This window comes from Quercus suber, unplaced genomic scaffold, assembly GCF_002906115.3.
Source record: "Quercus suber isolate HL8 unplaced genomic scaffold, Cork oak 2.0 scaffold_35, whole genome shotgun sequence".
Lineage (NCBI taxonomy): Eukaryota > Viridiplantae > Streptophyta > Magnoliopsida > Fagales > Fagaceae > Quercus > Quercus suber.
The window spans coordinates 1,065,710-1,085,572 of record NW_027069500.1 but is presented as its reverse complement, the minus strand read 5'-3'; the positions used below and the strand labels follow the sequence as shown (position 1 = coordinate 1,085,572).

The 19,863-nt window shown below is 36.5% G+C and overlaps 3 protein-coding genes across 3 annotated transcripts; 1 reads left to right on the top strand and 2 right to left on the bottom strand.

Moving 5' to 3' along the window:
* Positions 1-5,579: 5,579 nt before the first annotated feature.
* LOC136061339 (probable GTP-binding protein OBGM, mitochondrial) lies at positions 5,580-8,553 on the bottom strand. Its single transcript, XM_065770714.1, is given in 6 exon segments — positions 5,580-7,021; positions 7,123-7,185; positions 7,280-7,317; positions 7,320-7,361; positions 7,691-7,799; positions 8,012-8,553. Coding segments are annotated over 6 exon segments (1,548 nt in total). The 5' UTR covers positions 8,147-8,553; the 3' UTR covers positions 5,580-5,860.
* A 14-nt stretch (positions 8,554-8,567) lies between these two features.
* Positions 8,568-12,817, bottom strand: LOC112005442 (probable GTP-binding protein OBGM, mitochondrial). The gene is given in 8 exon segments (XM_065770750.1): positions 8,568-8,716; positions 8,719-9,673; positions 9,775-9,827; positions 9,921-9,971; positions 9,974-10,012; positions 10,342-10,450; positions 10,663-10,903; positions 12,742-12,817. Coding segments are annotated over 7 exon segments (1,491 nt in total). The 5' UTR covers positions 10,798-10,903; positions 12,742-12,817.
* A 1,880-nt stretch (positions 12,818-14,697) lies between these two features.
* LOC136066425 (pentatricopeptide repeat-containing protein At2g33680-like) lies at positions 14,698-17,229 on the top strand. Its single transcript, XM_065770713.1, has one exon. It carries the CDS (start codon positions 15,018-15,020, stop codon positions 17,118-17,120), a length of 2,103 nt encoding a protein of 700 aa, XP_065626785.1. The 5' UTR covers positions 14,698-15,017; the 3' UTR covers positions 17,121-17,229.
* The last annotated feature ends 2,634 nt before the right edge of the window (positions 17,230-19,863 follow it).

Sequence of the window (19,863 nt, the reverse complement as noted above, 5' to 3'; positions counted from 1 at the left end):
CCAAGATATAAAGGATGCTCTTATCATGGGTCCCATGCTAGAGATTTTTGTATTTCATAGTCCTCTAGGAAAAGTTTAAAAAAAATGGAAGTGGAGTGGTATCTTTTTCCCAAACCCCGCCACCGTTCTTAGTGAAAGATGGCATCTTTCTACATTAGTAAAGCATTCAAATGCTAATGAGTGGCTGCGAATCCAATCATGATTAGCAATGTACTAGTCAAGTAACGAGCTAGACTATCAAACTAATACACTTAATTATGTTCAAGTGCAGTGTAATAGTGGGTTTCATGCTTCCAGTTAGTCTAACTTGTGAAGTTTCGTGTCACCAAATAAGGAATATGCATTTCGCTAAAAATCAAAGTCCCTTAGGATTTATATTATTGAGATTCAACGGAAGTGTTTGTTACGAGAACAAAACACGCATCATCATTCACAACCTAAATGCTTTATGGTTTGTTTGGAAGTTTAGAGAGGGAGGAGAGTAGAGGGGAGTAGAGGGAAGGGGAGTAGTGGGGAGGAGAGTAGAGGAAAATGATTCACCTCCACCTTATTTGGATGTTTTTAAAATTAGTAAGGGAGAAGGGATTAATTAGCCCTTCCCTTTGTGTAATTTTGTTAATATAATAAGGGTAAATTAGGTAATTTATTTGGTCAATAGTTTATGTACTCTACTCCCCCTCCAAATCTCTCCAATTTGGGGGAATTAAAATTGGAGGGCTAGAGGGAGTCCAAACCCCTCCAAACTCCTCCAAACTCCTCCCTCTCATCCTTTAAAAAACTTCCAAATAAGGTAATTGCATTACTCTCCCTCCCTCTACTCTACTCCCCCTCCTTTTTTAAACATCCAAACATGCCATTAATTAAATTGATGAGAAGGAGAGATAGATGTTTTTTCTGTGTGTTGTTCTCTATAACACCATATATAAGTGAAAAATTCTATCAATTACAAAAATAAGCCCTCGCCCTCTTTATATAAACAATCAAAGGGTATGAAGCCAAAAGATACAGCTCTTTGATAATAGGCACAACTCTTTGGCAATAGATTGGACTAGGTCCACTATTGGGCATACTCTATTTGAGTTTGGCTTGACCCAATATTTCTAACGCATTCAAATCCCACCTACAACAACACCCAAAAAAAAAAAAAAAAAACGATTAATTAGGTTCTTAGCATAAAGATAAAAAGAAATTATTATGAGACAAATGCCATAAATTCTAAATCTTATCTTGTTTATCAAAGTTTTTTTCTAAATAATGTAATAAGTACAATAATTATTGTAGTAGAATGAACCCATATATTTCAAGTCTCATTGTATCTATACCACCATGCATCCTTGGTGCGATTGTCACTCTACAAGTATAAATGCTTGTGGAGTGTAGAGGGCAAGGATTGGGGTTCAAATCTTTAAGAGGGAGTTTCACACACATATACACTTAGATTATGCTAAAGTATAAATTCTATTTTGTATAAATTAAAAAAAAAAAAAAAAGTCTTATTGTATCTATCAAAATTTTGTTCTAGCACAAGCGTTATGGGACCATAGCAGTGTTAATAATGCTACTTGCTAGGATGAAGTAGATCCGCTATTCTATTCGCCTATCACAATCACACTTGTCCAATTCAACTCCTCCCTCTCTCTCTCTCTCTCAAATGAAACATTATTTGGTCTAATCACCCAAGGAGAAATCAGGTCTAGGCGGAATAAATAAGGGAGGGCTTTAGTAAAAAGATTTATAAAAATTCTTTCGTGCACTTTAATTCGCAAAAAGAGTGGTATGGGCTTGTTGAAGCTCATTCATTGTCATATCTTTAACCAACACAAGACCATGGCTATAGAAAACCTGTTTTGCCTTTACCTTTTTTCACCTTAAAAAAATAATGAATTTATTTCGGTGACTAGAAAAACTCTCATTCTTGCAAACTTACTCTAGTTAAGAGAAAGGGGATGCACAAATCACAATATGCTAAGGCAAGCTATGGCTCTCCCGATTTGTGTTTGTAGCATATGGTGGGCCTCAAATGGCTTCTATTCATTGATTGTGGAGTTTGCTTTGCTTGTAAGTTGTAACCAGTAGATAGATTATTCCTGTTATGACCCTAGTATTTCACATGGATTAAGTATATGATTAACCATGTGTTTATAAGCTCTCAGACATCTTTCCTTTGCAAGCCAATTTTCAAGGGTGAATTCTACCCATGAGTTTGTAACATATGGTATCGCACCCTCCCCTTGCAAGCCTTATTTCAAATGTGAGTTCTTCCCATGGGTTTGTAACAATTTCTATGAGTTTGAACTCATATTTTCCAAAAAGAAAAATACACTTGAAAATAACAAACCTATTGTAGTTATGTGTATTTTTCTTGATATTTATATATATTTTATTTTTTTAATATAAAAACATTAGAGTATTAAATGCACGTTAGCTCATGTCTTTGGGCACTCATTAACAAAAGCTATATTGGTCTTTGCGTGTGGAGAATCAATGGCAAATCTATTCATCTTGGTGATGATATATGTATTTCCAAGTAGCTAAGTTTTAACGCTTCATTAGTTCATACACATAGCATTGTAATGGGCAAAGTTTTTGGACATTATTTTCTTGATGGAAGCTAGTTCTTTGTTTTTTTGTTTTTTAATAAAAAGGTAGAAAGCTAGTTCTTAATTTTGCTGACCAAGAACACTTTGGGCATAACTATTCTAGCGCACTCGTGCTAATCCTTATGTTCACATTGGATTTTAGTTAATCAACTTTTTATTTTATGCTCTGGGGTCCCCTATGGAGCAAGTGAAGTTTGACTGTTCGGACGGAATAAAATCCTATTTAAACAAGGCAGAGTTGTTCGTTTGGATGTATTCAAAAAAATTAATAGATAAAATAAACAATATTCAGCTACCTAGTTAATAGTTTTATATGTGATCCCAACTAGTTTTGTGTCTCATGGATGTCCCGCTGCGTTAGGACTTTTCTGTCAAAGAGGGTATATATGTTCAACATTTAGGATTACTCAATTCCCGGTATTCAAGTGAGAGATTACTAGCAAGTAGCAACTAGTAATGTCATCATTTGCAGTGACTTATGTTAGTATTACGAACCCCTCCTCCTTCTTCTCCTTCTTCTTCTTTTTTTTTTTTTTTTTTGAGAATAACGAACCCCTCCTTCTGTTCCTCCATTATTTACCTATCTTTAAATAATAATAAAACTATGATGTTGCTGCATTATAGCATTCTCCGATGCCATGAGAATAGCCAAGTAGAGTCCCAATTGCATGTTAGATCTCCATATCATCAATTCTAGCCTTCTAGAGGCCAAGAACCCATGTTAGGGCTTGGTACCAAGCACCAACTAATTGCACCGTTAACATCTTCATTTTAGATATTTTGGGATATTTGCTTCATCGTATCTAATGGGATAACTCATTAGGATATCATTAAATGCATTTCAAGACATCCATATTTGTTTAGGAATTAGATGATTTGAGCCTAACAAAGTTTACTCAATTGTAACTTGTATGCCTAATCTACTAAGATAGTTTATCTATTTAAGACAAGTTGTAAGAGTTATTCACGAATCATGAAGACAAGTTATATTTTTTTGGAGGCTCTTTCAATCTATTATGTGGTGATGATTCTAATGATCACATACGTGGTGCTCTACACCAATAAAAATAAGTTGCCTAATATATATATAAAAAAAATGATATGAAATTAAAAATGTCATATGAAAAAAGTTTTAATTTTTTATATTTAATGGCTTTTATTGGTTTGGAGTATTATGCAAACATACTCCAAGAGTAATAGTTTTTCATTTTAATCACATGATTTATTAAGCCGTCTAAACAAGTAGGTCATTTAATTAATTGTGGATATTCGTTTGAATTGTCATGCATAGTAGACTAAAGATTCTTCCAAACTAATTTAGAGCAAAACTTTGTGTTGCTAATTGGTGTCAATTATGCTTTGTTCAGTCAATAGGAAATTGATAAATGATTTCAAAACTAACAAGAATTCCCAAAATTTTAGTTGTTAGATGACTGAAATGGTAAGAATAAAAAAACTCTCAAGAGATCTCAAAGGTGCTCGATTAGTAGCAAAGAGGTTCACTCTTAAATATGGGCAGGATTATGAGGCCTACAATATATGGTATTTAATTTAATATCTCACCTAAAAAAAAAGAAATATGATCTCTAGCAAATTAGGATTGGAGAATTTGCAGAGAGCTAAGAAAATTGCAACCTTAGGTATGTATCTCAAGAACGTTAACGTTGTTTGTCAAGCTTAAGCTACTCAACACAATTACAGGTAACTTGCAGGAGAGTTAAATCCCCCCCCCCCCCCCCCCTCCCAACCCCAAACACACACCCAAATATATATATATATATATATATATATAGAGAGAGAGAGAGAGAGAGAGAGAGAGAGAGAGAGAGAGAGAAAGGCTTATAGTGAGGATAATGTGAAGAAGTGGGATGTCATTGGCTTCTCAAGTTTTGAGTAAGTTTATAGTTTATGGTTATGGAGTTAAAATTTAGGCAAGTTTCACACTTTAGGTGCCAAACAAATTGATGTTTACTTTTTAAGAATTTAAACTTTTAAAAGTTTAAACTTTTAAGAGTCGCCAACTCTTAAGAATCAAAGTTTTTCCAAGCAGCTAAGAGCCTTATAATTTAACTAATTGTCACTTAATAATGTTTTCAATTGAGACGTCTAAGGTTCAAATTCCCTCTCCCCAACTATAAAATTTTCTTTTAAAAAAGGTTTTTCCCTAGTTAATAACCCTTAGTAAAGTCTTTTGTGGTTTTACGAGGGATCTGTTAACAAATCCCACAATTTAAAAAGCTTTTCCAAGTGAATTACTCCTAGCAAAGTCTTTTCTGTGGTTAGCTGGTTATACTTGGCTGATTGCCTATACTGCAAGAGGGATGTTGAAAGGAAAGGGAGAGACCTACTTCCTGTCATGGGTGTGGATGCCAGGGAAGAGCAGTCACAAGACCAAGGATTGGAAAAGGAGGTTCAGTAAGTCACCTCCTTAGTTGATGGAGATGGAGTGCTAGATTCCAATTGCAAAATGCTGTGGCTCTTTTTTCCAATGTAGGTGGTGCGTGTTAGAAATTAAAAGACACTACATCGGGCAATTGGTCAGTCTCCATTCATGTGTAGTATGGTCCCTGAAATTTGAACTTCAGTCAGCTGCGTATAAATAGGAATTCAGAGTTCGATGCGGGTTTGAAAACGCTTCACAAGGAGCTAATTAAGGGCTAAGCCAATTTAGCAGGCACTAAGCATTGCTGCTTCCTCGTAGTTAGGAACCAAAGAAAATTTCATAAACACTAGTAATCCAACTGTTACCATCATTTATGTTGATTTTATAAGTTGCAAACGTCAACAACAACAAATAGAAACAAAATATTCAGTGCATTGGATATGAATGTGTTATCCAGGATTAATTTAATATAAAGAAAAACCAGTTATTGGGCTTGTAAAATTAATAAAGACAACTTCTGATGATTGCATCATTTATATACCCTCAACTGAGACAGAAAGCTGGAAGAGTACACATAAAAAACCTACATGTTTCCGTTGAAAAAACAGATACTGAGTTAGTATTACCGAAGCATGATATACTTTCTCCCCAAAAAGAGAAGCATCAAGTACTGAAAACATGATTAACAAATTAAAATGGTTCCGAATCTTCCAAAAATGCACAAAATTGAAACTCATATTCAACTAAAGAGATGATCCCAATGCTGTCAACTAAATAATTTTCTACCTTCCCCTTTTTTTGAGGAGATAGAGAAAATAAAAGACGAAGCGGGGGTGGCGGGGAGTAACCAGTAACAAAGGATATGTATGTTAACCACCTAATCAAGCAATATTTCATCTAATCTAAGTCTGCATGAAATTTGACCATTCATAAGCCCTTTAAGACCAGTTTTTAGCTCTTCTATTCCCTCCTCCAAAACAGCACAGACAGGAAATATAGGAACACATGGCACCCTCTTTTTTAATACTTCATACACTTCTTCAGCCCCTTTCTCATCAATTTTATTTGCCACTATTAAAGATGGTCGATCAGATAAACCCTTTTGATGGTACTCGAGCTCTAAAATTAAATCTCTCAGCTGTTCCCATGGTGGCACACCCTTTCTACCATCCAATCCAGCAGCTAAGTCTACCACGTAGGCCAGAACCTTTGTACGTTCTATGTGGCGCAGGAATGCATGTCCAAGTCCACGATTCTCATGGGCACCCTTTATTAGTCCTGGAACATCAGCTACTGTAATTGATAAGTCGTCATAGTTTAGATTCCCTAAATTTGGCCTAAGAGTTGTGAAGGCATAGTGCCCTACTGAGGGTTTAGCCCTAGATATAGCACCCAGTAGAGTACTTTTACCAGCATTAGGCATCCCCACAAGGCTCACATCAGCAATGCTCTTGAGTTCCAATACAAGAGTAGATTCAGAGCCAGGAAAACCAGTACTAAGAGAGGCCTGATCATCATTGGACGCTTCAATATCAAAGTTATTATCCTTCATAGACTTGGGCTTCTTTAGACCTTTGCCAGTAGCAATATTACCCAAACCACCCTGTCCTCCTCGAGCAACTATAATTTGTTGACCTTGTTCTGTTAATTCTGCAACATTGTATAGCATCTGTTCTTCTTCCTCCATCTCTTCTTTCTTCACTGTCTCTTTTGTACACATTTTGGATGTATTATAGAAAGAAGAGAGTTGAGAAAGAGTATCAGTTGATGCAGCTAGAGTGTTCTGCTTCATGCCTGTTGATATATCCACATTTCCTTCAGTTCGAGCTGATGAGCAACTAGTAGTTGGCACTGTCCCAACTTCTGCTGCCATTTTTGGGTCACTATAGGAAGAACCCTGATCAGGTTCAGATGTGTTGTCAACAAGTGTACCAGGAATCTCCCATGGATCCAATTCTGTTGAATAATGCTTTTCAACAACAGAAGGAATTTCACCCTCCATAAGATGTACCACAGTGCCAACGGGTACAAAGAGAACCTAGCAACAAAATACTTTCTCAATGAATCACTGAATTCTAGTTTAGTAATAGTCAGTATGGATATTTTTACAGGTAAACAAAATAGCTTTAGAATAGTAACCTTATCTTCCCCTCTGGTTCCAATCATATTCTTCGAGGCTCCTTGTCCCCCCTTGTTTGCAGCCTGCAGGACACCATAACTGTCACTCAATTTTGTCACAGCTGGACCATCAAGCTTATATTCAGTTCAGGAAGATCGGAAAGGGATAGTTACATACAACATGATGTTGCAAACCACTGAAGTCCCAAACTGTGGGGAACATTCCAAAATCACATCACCGCCTTTTCCACCATTCCCACCTACATTAGTTCCGAAGATGGACAAAACAAGTAGAAATATCATAAATTAGCAGCTCACAAAAGTCACTACGACAGCCACTGCTTAATAGTAAACTGTACAAGTAAATTTTTAACAATAGCAAAAGCAATTAAAAGAACAACTAATAACAATTATTGAGTCTCAAAGGCTCCTGACATAAATCAATATTTAAAGGAAGCAGAAAACAAAAACATTGTCAATAGTCAACATCTCCAGTTGAAAAAGATAAACTCATATAAATTATATTGACACTAGGAATATAACATACTACAGAATCAAATGTGATTATAGATATTAAAGTATAACCCACCATCAGGTCGGCCACGACGATCTTGCCGGCCACGGCGGAGGCTGGAACAACCATTGCCACCATCACCTCCTTTAGCATATAGCCTAAACCTGTCTATCATTTTCCTCTCCTGCAAGAATGTTCCAAAAGTCCCATGAGTCCATGACATGATGCATATTTTTTTTTTAAGAACGCACACACACACACATTATAAGATTCAGGAGATTTTATGCATAATGCTTAGTAGCAGGCCCTGGGACTGTGCATGCTTGTGTGTGTGTGTGTGTGTGTGTGTGTGTGTGAGAGAGAGAGAGAGAGAGAGAGAGAGGTGTAGGTGCCAACCTGTAAAGGAGCAAGCTTTGACTTCCTGTGAGGAGTGTCTGAGTAGAGAGAAAACAAGGAGAAAAGCCATGGAGATTTGGAGGATTGTCTCAAGGCTTCTAACTGCCAAAGAGGTTTTACACAGCGCATCCACATTGATCTCTCTATTTTCTTATCCCTCAAGCTCTCCTCAAGTTCAACACATTCATAATGCCATGAATTCAGACTAGTTACTCCTCCTCTTTCTCTTTAAGTTAGAGACCTTAAAAGAATAATACCCATATAATGGCACTGGTGAGAAAAATATATTCATTATAAGAGCGATTACATGATATAAATGCACCTAAAAACAGTTATTAAAAAAAGAGCACAACAATTCAAGGAACTTCATCAAACATTCACCAGAAGGTGCTACCCAAACTCTATAATGCATACTCTCATTTTAATTTTTAACCACAATCACTGCCAGCCTTCAATGTGTCATGCATTTCACTAAAAATAATAATAACAAATACAGTTTCACTTGAACACAAAATTACCTCTCAAAGTAAGTATCTATGTTACCTATGAACCTTCATTACATCATTGCACTTCTCCAAATATNTTTTTTCTCCTCCTCCAAAACAGCACAGACAGGAAATATAGGAACACATGGCACCCTCTTTTTTAATACTTCATACACTTCTTCAGCCCCTTTCTCATCAATTTTATTTGCCACTATTAAGATGGTCGATCAGATAAACCCTTTTGATGGTACTCGAGCTCTAAAATTAAATCTCTCAGCTGTTCCCATGGTGGCACACCCTTTCTACCATCCAATCCAGCAGCTAAGTCTACCACGTAGGCCAGAACCTTTGTACGTTCTATGTGGCGCAGGAATGCATGTCCAAGTCCACGATTCTCATGGGCACCCTTTATTAGTCCTGGAACATCAGCTACTGTAATTGATAAGTCGTCATAGTTTAGATTCCCTAAATTTGGCCTAAGAGTTGTGAAGGCATAGTGCCCTACTGAGGGTTTAGCCCTAGATATAGCACCCAGTAGAGTACTTTTACCAGCATTAGGCATCCCCACAAGGCTCACATCAGCAATGCTCTTGAGTTCCAATACAAGAGTAGATTCAGAGCCAGGAAAACCAGTACTAAGAGAGGCCTGATCATCATTGGACGCTTCAATATCAAAGTTATTATCCTTCATAGACTTGGGCTTCTTTAGACCTTTGCCAGTAGCAATATTACCCAAACCACCCTGTCCTCCTCGAGCAACTATAATTTGTTGACCTTGTTCTGTTAATTCTGCAACATTGTATAGCATCTGTTCTTCTTCCTCCATCTCTTCTTTCTTCACTGTCTCTTTTGTACACATTTTGGATGTATTATAGAAAGAAGAGAGTTGAGAAAGAGTATCAGTTGATGCAGCTAGAGTGTTCTGCTTCATGCCTGTTGATATATCCACATTTCCTTCAGTTCGAGCTGATGAGCAACTAGTAGTTGGCACTGTCCCAACTTCTGCTGCCATTTTTGGGTCACTATAGGAAGAACCCTGATCAGGTTCAGATGTGTTGTCAACAAGTGTACCAGGAATCTCCCATGGATCCAATTCTGTTGAATAATGCTTTTCAACAACAGAAGGAATTTCACCCTCCATAAGATGTACCACAGTGCCAACGGGTACAAAGAGAACCTAGCAACAAAATACTTTCTCAATGAATCACTGAATTCTAGTTTAGTAATAGTCAGTATGGATATTTTTACAGGTAAACAAAATAGCTTTAGAATAGTAACCTTATCTTCCCCTCTGGTTCCAATCATATTCTTCGAGGCTCCTTGTCCCCCTTGTTTGCAGCCTGCAGGACACCATAACTGTCACTCAATTTTGTCACAGCTGGACCATCAAGCTTATATTCAGTTCAGGAAGATCGGAAAGGGATAGTTACATACAACATGATGTTGCAAACCACTGAAGTCCCAAACTGTGGGGAACATTCCAAAATCACATCACCGCCTTTTCCACCATTCCCACCTACATTAGTTCCGAAGATGGACAAAACAAGTAGAAATATCATAAATTAGCAGCTCACAAAAGTCACTACGACAGCCACTGCTTAATAGTAAACTGTACAAGTAAATTTTTAACAATAGCAAAAGCAATTAAAAGAACAACTAATAACAATTATTGAGTCTCAAAGGCTCCTGACATAAATCAATATTTAAAGGAAGCAGAAAACAAAAACATTGTCAATAGTCAACATCTCCAGTTGAAAAAGATAAACTCATATAAATTATATTGACACTAGGAATATAACATACTACAGAATCAAATGTGATTATAGATATTAAAGTATAACCCACCATCAGGTCGGCCACGACGATCTTGCCGGCCACGGCGGAGGCTGGAACAACCATTGCCACCATCACCTCCTTTAGCATATAGCCTAAACCTGTCTATCATTTTCCTCTCCTGCAAGAATGTTCCAAAAGTCCCATGAGTCCATGACATGATGCATATTTTTTTTTTAAGAACGCACACACACACACATTATAAGATTCAGGAGATTTTATGCATAATGCTTAGTAGCAGGCCCTGGGACTGTGCATGCTTGTGTGTGTGTGTGTGTGTGTGTGTGTGTGTGAGAGAGAGAGAGAGAGAGAGAGAGAGGTGTAGGTGCCAACCTGTAAAGGAGCAAGCTTTGACTTCCTGTGAGGAGTGTCTGAGTAGAGAGAAAACAAGGAGAAAAGCCATGGAGATTTGGAGGATTGTCTCAAGGCTTCTAACTGCCAAAGAGGTTTTACACAGCGCATCCACATTGATCTCTCTATTTTCTTATCCCTCAAGCTCTCCTCAAGTTCAACACATTCATAATGCCATGAATTCAGACTAGTTACTCCTCCTCTTTCTCTTTAAGTTAGAGACCTTAAAAGAATAATACCCATATAATGGCACTGGTGAGAAAAATATATTCATTATAAGAGCGATTACATGATATAAATGCACCTAAAAACAGTTATTAAAAAAAGAGCACAACAATTCAAGGAACTTCATCAAACATTCACCAGAAGGTGCTACCCAAACTCTATAATGCATACTCTCATTTTAATTTTTAACCACAATCACTGCCAGCCTTCAATGTGTCATGCATTTCACTAAAAATAATAATAACAAATACAGTTTCACTTGAACACAAAATTACCTCTCAAAGTAAGTATCTATGTTACCTATGAACCTTCATTACATCATTGCACTTCTCCAAATATATTATGGATAGCCAGCAAAAGGAATTCCACACAGTAATTTTAAACAAAAGAAAAACTAAAATCCATTGAACATAAAGAGATAAAGAGATGTATGCGTGTTATGCAGCAACCATCTAGCAAAGGAAACAATTAGCAACAACAAATAAAAAACATAACAAACACTCAAAAACAGGCTTAGAAATTATAACCAAGTACTGAAAAGGCCAAGGCTGAGTAATATGTAGCTCATCAGATCAGAACTTAACAGCAAATTAAATTGAAAACTGAATGTCAAATACAATTAAAATACCATCCTACATATTATTTACCTATTTCTACTTGCTCACCATTATAATTGTATAAGGTATTCAATGAGTGTAAACCCTCCAATGACCAACATCTTAATAAACGAAGATAACTGACAAAGGATTGAAACCCATAATGTAGGTCACAAATATCTTCCCTCATTTGATGAATTTCTCTTAACATCTATCCAAAATCTACCACTGATGCAGTCCCCCTGACTAATTGGTGGGAATACACCACCCAAGAAAACCGCATTTGTTCTCTAGAAAACATTGATGCAACCTGTTCTTACTCCTATCAAATTTTGACATTTTAACTAATGTTCTAAGTCCCTAATGGCACCTTCTAATTACATCATCAACACTTGAAGCAGACATCTAAGGAGTCATCAACACCATGAATTAGGAAGAAAAAAAAAATGACATTAGTAAAACCATAAAGATAGTTCACACACTGACGTCTTCATGGGTGCGTACAACATAACAAAAATTTCAAGAGGAATGCAATGATTTGTTCATCAAGTCAGGTGGAACTAATGAGAAAATGTCACAGCTATTATACATATTATATTAGTTCCTAGTAGTTTCCTTTCTAAAGCTATCAAAGGTTGGTTAGTAGCAACAGACACAGATGCATAATTACCGTAGCTATGGACTATGAGCAGTGGAAAATGCAACAAACACTTGACAGACAACATGGAAGTGCCTCTTCTTTTTTAATCTCTTCAATTTATAAAAGTGCCTCAAATCTATAACCAAAATTCAAAATACAACATAACCATATTACCCAACACCAAAAAACCTTCAAGCCAACTGCTTTCTTGAAAAAAAAAAATTTTAATTTTTAATTGCAATTTTCTCAAATTCCAAACAGAGCAGTGTGCTGGTGAACATCCAGTGCACATTGATTGTACAGTGTACACGGTCAAGAAGAACACATTTCCAAGCGATTAAAAAAATGAAATTGAAGATAAAAATCTCATACTTAGACACACATACATGGATTTAATTTAATGGCTAAATAACAAAAGACTATTTTACAGACCCAACTACCACAGTCTCTGCGATTGTCACTGATATATCCTCAAAACTCAGTTATGGCTATCACCACCTTATTCTAGCCTCCAAAACTCAGCTTTCCTCACAGACCCACAAGACAAGTTTCTTCTTCTACCCCACATTCAAAGACCCAAACCCAAGTTCAGAACCGTACCCGGAATTCCATCAATCATGGTACCATCCAGAACCCGAAGACCACCATGGCTGCTGCTCTGTTAGGAGCTGGTTTGGACCCACCTAGCTGCGGTGGACCGTCGCTCTGCTTGCTGCTGCTGGTTATACTTCTCTGCAACTCAGTGAGCCCACCAATGCTCTGTCCTTGCCCACCTGGGCTATACACGTGTCCAGTGTGGTTGAATGGTACTCTTTATTATTGGGTGTTGTTGCTTTCAATTTCGTAGATTTTGGGGGTTTGGTTTCAAATGCTAAGTTTCAGTGTTTGGGTATGACCTGGGGCTGCTGTGACAATGGATTGAAGAAGAGGCAGAGAGCGGCAGCCGCGCAGGGGAGAGAGGGGGAAAAAAAAATTAAGGGTAAAATAGTCTTTTTGTTATTTGGTGAGATTTATGCTATTAGTAAATCTGTGGTTGAGAATTTAGGTATTTCACCCCGTGCAATACCCTCTGTATTGCCCGGAAATGAATCCGTAAAAGGTAACTGTAAAGAGTAACTAATACCCCTCATTATCATTAATGGCCGCCCAAAACGGCCAGAATAGGTAACTAATTATTTTTTCAAACTATTTAGTTAGTAGTTTTAGTTTCTAAACTATATTATTTATTAGCATTTTGAGTTTAAAAGATTGGATTTGCCTATAAATCGAGTTTTATATACTCGATTTTCATGGTCTGATATGGCATTTTTTCCACAAGAAGACCACCTAGAAATCGAGTCTTAGAGACTCGATTTAGAAACTAAAAAAATTTGAAAAAATTTCAAGTCTTTAAGTCCCTCATGTACAAGCCAAAATACAACAACAAAAAAAAAAAAAAAAAAAAAAAAAAAACAATCAGATCATAGAAGAGAAAAAACCCATATATGTGTTCATCAAAAAAAAAAAAAAACCCAGAAATCGCGCCGACCTGGGTCGCGTGGCGACCCGGATCGTGGTCGCACTCGACCCAGATCACGGTTGCACAGCAACCCTTGGGTCGCGCAGTGACTGGGTCACGCGGCCCAAGTCACACTGGCTTAGGGCTGTTTCTGGGTTTTTTTTTTTTTTTTTTTTTTTTTTTTTTTTTTTTTTTTTTCTCTTCTTGCTCTGATTTCTTTTTGCTGGTGCTACTGTTCGTTTATATATGGTTTGTAAATCGAGTCTCAGATACTTGATTTCCAGGTTGTCTCCATGTGGAAAAAGATGCCACATCAGACCATGAAAATCGAGTATCTAAGACTCGATTTATAGGCCAAAATCGAGTTCTTAGACTCGAGATGCTAGTAAATAATATAGTTTGGAAACTGGAACTACTAACTAGATAGTTAGAAAAAAAAATTAGTTACCTATTTTGGCCGCCCAAAATCTAGTAAACCCAACAGTACACTTTTTATTTTCAGTTTCCGCCGCCCCCAATACCCTCTCTTTCTTTTCACAATTCTACCGTCACCTTACTTATATTGGGGGAGTAGAGTAGTGTTTGCTAATAATTTGTAAAGTTGAGAGATGAGTGGTAGGAAGTAGAGTAGAATTTGTTGATAATTTGTAAAGTGGCGCCACAATTAAGTAAAGTTGTATCACAATTTTTGCCATAACTTGTTTAGTGACAAATTATGAGTGATAAAATTATGAATTTACTACTTTTACTCTATCACTTACATTTTTTTTTTTTTTGAGAGAGTTTTAGGGTCTGTTTGGATAGAACTTATTTTGCTGAAACTAAAAACTGAAACAAAGTAATTTTTAAATGTGTGAATAATACCGTAAGACTCATTTTTAATGAAAAAAATTAATAAAAAGTGAAGTTTGTGAGACCTGTAAATAATGCATGAGTGCACTATTTACTATTGACTTGGTCAACAACTACGGCAGAAGCAAAAAAAGAAGAAGGGGAAAATGCAATAATGAAAGGGTTTGGAAATGCGGATCCAAACCCACACTTAATCTATGACCACTTCTCATAATAACATTTTATCGTCTAACCAAGATATCAATGAATTTTTGGTAAATCCCATATCTGTCACTCCCCCTCTTACAATTTGTTGTTGACAAAAGTTGTACTCTTAGCAAATTTTTTTTTTTTTTTTTTTTTTGGCCAAGACGTTTCTTCATATGTGTGTGTGTGTGTGTGTGTCTCTATTTTGTTCAATGTTGTTCACCACTGATAATGGTTAGGCATACGCTACTGGTCAGCCCGTGTTACTATTTCCTTTCACTTTTCAGGCTTGGACCAACTTCTCTTTCCCAAATGCCAATAAGGAGGACCTTATATATATATGTATCGTGCTTCTTTCTTCACCGAGCTTCTACACTGTACACAACAAAAGGACCTTCGAAACGGCAAGGCCCTCCACGCTCAGATCCTCAAGTCCGCGTCCACCTGCGTATACCTTGCTAACAACCTCGTCAACTTGTACGCCAAGTGTGGCAACTTAGATAAAGCCAGGCTTGTGTTCGAGAATATACCCGAAAAAGACGTGGTCTCATGGAACTGTCTCATCAATGGCTACTCTCAACATGGTCCTACTGGGTCTTCTTTTGTCATGAAACTCTTCCAACGTATGAGGGCAGAGGACACTCTCCCAAATGCCCACACTTTTGCCGGTGTTTTCACTGCCGCTTCCAATGTATTCGACGTTTTTGGAGGCCAGCAAGCTCATGCGCTTGCTATCAAAACCGCGAGTTTTTATGATGTTTTTGTTGGGAGCTCGCTGCTTAATACGTATTGTAAAGTGGGTCTTGTATTGGAAGCTCGTAAGGTGTTTGACAAAATGCCGGAGAGAAATTCGGTTTCTTGGGCGACTATGATTTCTGGGTATGCAATGCAACGAATGGCCGGGGATGCTTTAGAGGTTTTTGAATTCATGCGTCGGGAAGAGGAGGATGAGAATGAGTTTGCTTTGACTAGTGTGCTGAGCGCATTGGCAAGTCCTGAATTTGTGAATCATGGTAAGCAAATCCATTGTCATGCATGTAAAAATGGGTTGTTATCATTTGTTTCTGTTGAAAACGCTCTTGTTACAATGTATGCAAAATGTGGGAGTGTAGATGATGCACTTAAAACGTTTGAGCAGTCCGGTGGTAAGGATTCTATAACATGGTCAGCGATGATTACGGGTTATGCACAAAGTGGGGATTCTCATAAGGCTTTGAAATTGTTTTTGCATATGCATTTTTCTGGGATTAAGCCTAGTGAGTTTACTTTTGTTGGGGTCATCAATGCTTGTAGTGACATTTGTGCTATTACAGAAGGAAAGCTAGTGCATGGCTATTCCTTAAAGATGGGATATGAATCCCAAATATATATGATGACAGCTTTGGTTGACATGTATGCCAAATGTGGTAGCGTTGTTGATGCTCGAAAAGGATTTGATTATTTAAGAGAACCTGATATTGTTCTATGGACTTCTATGATTAGTGGATATGTACAAAATGGAAATAATGAAAGTGCATTGAGTTTTTATTGTAGAATGCAAATGGAGGGGATTATGCCCAATGAGCTTACCATGGCTAGTGTCCTGAAAGCATGTTCAAGCCTTGCTGCTTTGGAGCAAGGCAGGCAAATTCATGCCCGTATCATTAAGTATGGATTTAGTCTTGAAATTCCAATTGGAAGTGCTCTTTCTACTATGTACGCAAAGTGTGGGAGTCTGGAAGATGTGGACCTTGTGTTTAGGCGGACGCCTACGAGGGATGTAGTGTCATGGAATGTAGTGATATCAGGCCTTTCTCAAAATGGGCGTGGTCATGAAGCTTTAAAGCTGTTTGAGGAGATGCAATTGGAGAACACAAAGCCCGATGATGTGACATTTGTGAATATCCTCTCTGCTTGTAGCCACATGGGATTGGTGGAGCAAGGTAGTGTTTATTTCAAGATGATGTTTGATAAATTTGGCATAGTTCCAAGATTAGAACATTATGCTTGCATGGTTGATATCTTGAGCCGTGCGGGAAAGCTCAATGAGGCCAAAGCATTTATTGAATCTGCAACTATCGATCATGGTATGTGTTTATGGCGGATCTTGTTAGGTGCTTGTAAGAACTATCATAATTACAAATTAGGAGCCTATGCTGGAGAGAAGCTAATGGAGTTAGGCTCACAAGAATCATCTGCTTATGTTTTGTTGTCGAGTATCTATACTGCTTTGGGTAAGCAGGAAGAAGTAGAACGGGTTAGGAAGATAATGAAACTTCGAGGGGTGAATAAAGAACCTGGTTGTAGCTGGATTGATTTAAAGAATATGACCCATGTGTTTGTTGTTGGAGACCAGATGCACCCACATATTGGAGATATACGTGGAGAGCTATGGATGTTAGCCAAACTAATGGAGGATGAAGGTTATGAACCCACTTTTGAATTAACTTCTTTAACACATTGAATTTGGATTACAAGAAAGTTAACTTGGGATGTTTGCCTATAATACAATTGTCTCAATTAAACTAAAAAAAAATATCATTGAAATTTGTCACTTTTTTTCTTTTAGAAAATCATGGAACTTTATTATGCGAATGGTAATGTTATCTTTTTTCTTGTAAATGTAAATAGAATATTAAATATATTTCATATCAAAGGATAATTGTCTGCCTATAATGGGTTAGTTGTGCATGTTCTTTATATATGGCACTAATTTTTCTAAATTAGTTGTGAACTTTTTGATTTTTCCAAACCATTCGAGAGAATAGATTAATGATTTTTTAGGTTTTTTTACATGAATTTTTAAATTTAATGCATTGCGAATTAAAGCACCTTCATTTGTGGTGTAATACAGTGTAACCATGTTGGACAAGGGACACATCTGGGACACTTCTACACTAGTGTCCTAGCCTTTTTTTTTTTAAATAATAATAAAAATTGCATGACACAACTAGGACACTTATCTTTATTTCTTTTTAGTTTCAATCTTGAAACGCTTATCTAGTTATCTTTTATTTACTCTTTTGGATCTTATTCTTGGTTTGTATGCTAATTTCTAAACATCATTTATTAGTCATGAATTCACTTTATCATCCATTATTGCTCTTAAATTGATAAATGTTTAACATTGTATGCAAAATAAATGTTTAACAATATTTTAAAATATATTTAATTATTAATTAATATGTGTATCTCCACCGTGTCATATCCTAATTTTTCAAAAATTGCAATATCACCGTGTTGTATCCATACCAATACCCGTGTCTGTGTCCTTGCTTCCTAGCCATTCCCAAACAGGTCAATAAAATACCAAATCCTAATGCATCAAATGCTGAAATATGGCACATAATATACCTAGAAAACCAGCCCTACAAGACGCTGTCATCAATTTTGGCAAAAACAGTTCCACAAGCAAACCACGTGTATATGTTAGCATGCTGTGTATTTGTGTTCAAAGTTCAAACACGAGTATCATTTGCTAGGAAAAGAGTTCCAGATAACATGATTGACACTGGAGTCAAAAGCTATGGTTTCTTGGGAAACATTGGACTCTACATATCATTCTGAAGAAGGAATGATAGGCTCTGATTTAATAGAAATTAGCTCATCAAATTTGCCACTGTACCTTTGGTCTACTAGCTTGTTGGGAAGCTTAATAGAGAATCATTATTCATGGGCATATTTCCTGCATCTAGAGATCAGTTATATGCAAGAATGCCCATAACAATTAATGTGAACAAATCTGCCATTTTTTGACATTTTCTGGATGTGAAAGGAGTCAATCAGATTCAGGAGATCTTGGTTGGTGGTGCCATTGGCAAGAAAATGGAAGATTCAATGTCTCTGTTAATTTGTGTTGACATGAGTTACAAGTGAGGGGGATGTACAATATGACAAGATAAGAATCTGCCATTAGGAAGTTATTATAGGGTGGTAAGTGTTGACAGCATAAAATTCATTAATGCTTACTTGGGGAGTGAGTTTAAATGAGCATTTGGTGGTGATGGCTATAAAGAGTGGTGTGAGTGAGTGGAAGCTTAGGTTAGCAGTTAGCACAATGGATTTGGAGATGTTTTTTGGTAGATATTTCTTTTCTTCCTAGTAAAACAACTGTTTTGTTTGTTTAATTGTTTCAGTACTGCAGAGAAGTTAATGGGAGTAGTAATGCCTCTCCATGAGGATGTCATTGAACCATTTTTCATAGTATGGTGCAGCTGCATAGAAGCATATGGCCTTGTTGGTTTGGTTTGGTTATCGTGGGGCTTGTACATTTAGTATATGGATTTTAAATGTATTTGAACATTTAGATATGGGAAAATTAAATTCTATAAAATATTACTGTAGCAAAGCTCTAAAGACAATTTAGTTTGCTCCTCTCTTTTTTCCTATCAAATATATTGTCTTTAGAGCTTTGCTACAGTAATACTTCATTGAAATTTATAGTATAACCAGTAACTTACTTGATATCAAATTCACTTATAAATTTTGTTCACAAAAAAATTCAAGCATGCCCTGATTATCCAAATGATTACTTTCTTTATAAAATTTATGAGGTAAAGGGAGGCACCACCACTTAAGATAACAAAAACAACAGTATTTGTCATTCTAGGTGTGATTTTTCCTTTTCTTCTTAAAAATTATTAATGTGGATCATTTGATGTGTTATGGTTACCTTATCTCAGTTTAAAACTACCCTTGAGATGAATTAATTTGGAATTCTATGAAGCAAGATAGATAGCTTTTGAAGTTTTATGGTTTTACTTTCGATCTTTATAGCTATTGAAGATACAAATCCATCATTAGGAAATTAACAACAAAGCTTAGGTTATGGCCATAAAGAGTGAAGTGAGTAGAAGCTTAGGTTAGCATAGCTGTTTCCTTCTTTCTTTTCTATTAGGTGATTCCAAACACAGTTGCTCAAATGCTCAGATTTTGTCACAAATTTTTTTTTTTTAATTTCATTTTGGTATGTCTTTTTTTATTTTTCCTTGACATAAAACTACTTGATTGAAAGTTTGTGTTCTGTTTGAGATTTCACTTTTTTGCTGCATTGATATTCATAGTCCAAATTTGAAGTTCTCATTTTTGAATCTTGGATTTTAGGGGGTCTGTTTTGATTTTATCAAGACTTAAATTTTCTCTATTGAAGCTTCAGGTTCTGTTTTAGATTCCTGGGTTTTTGTTGCATTGATCTTCTTGGTTTGGAT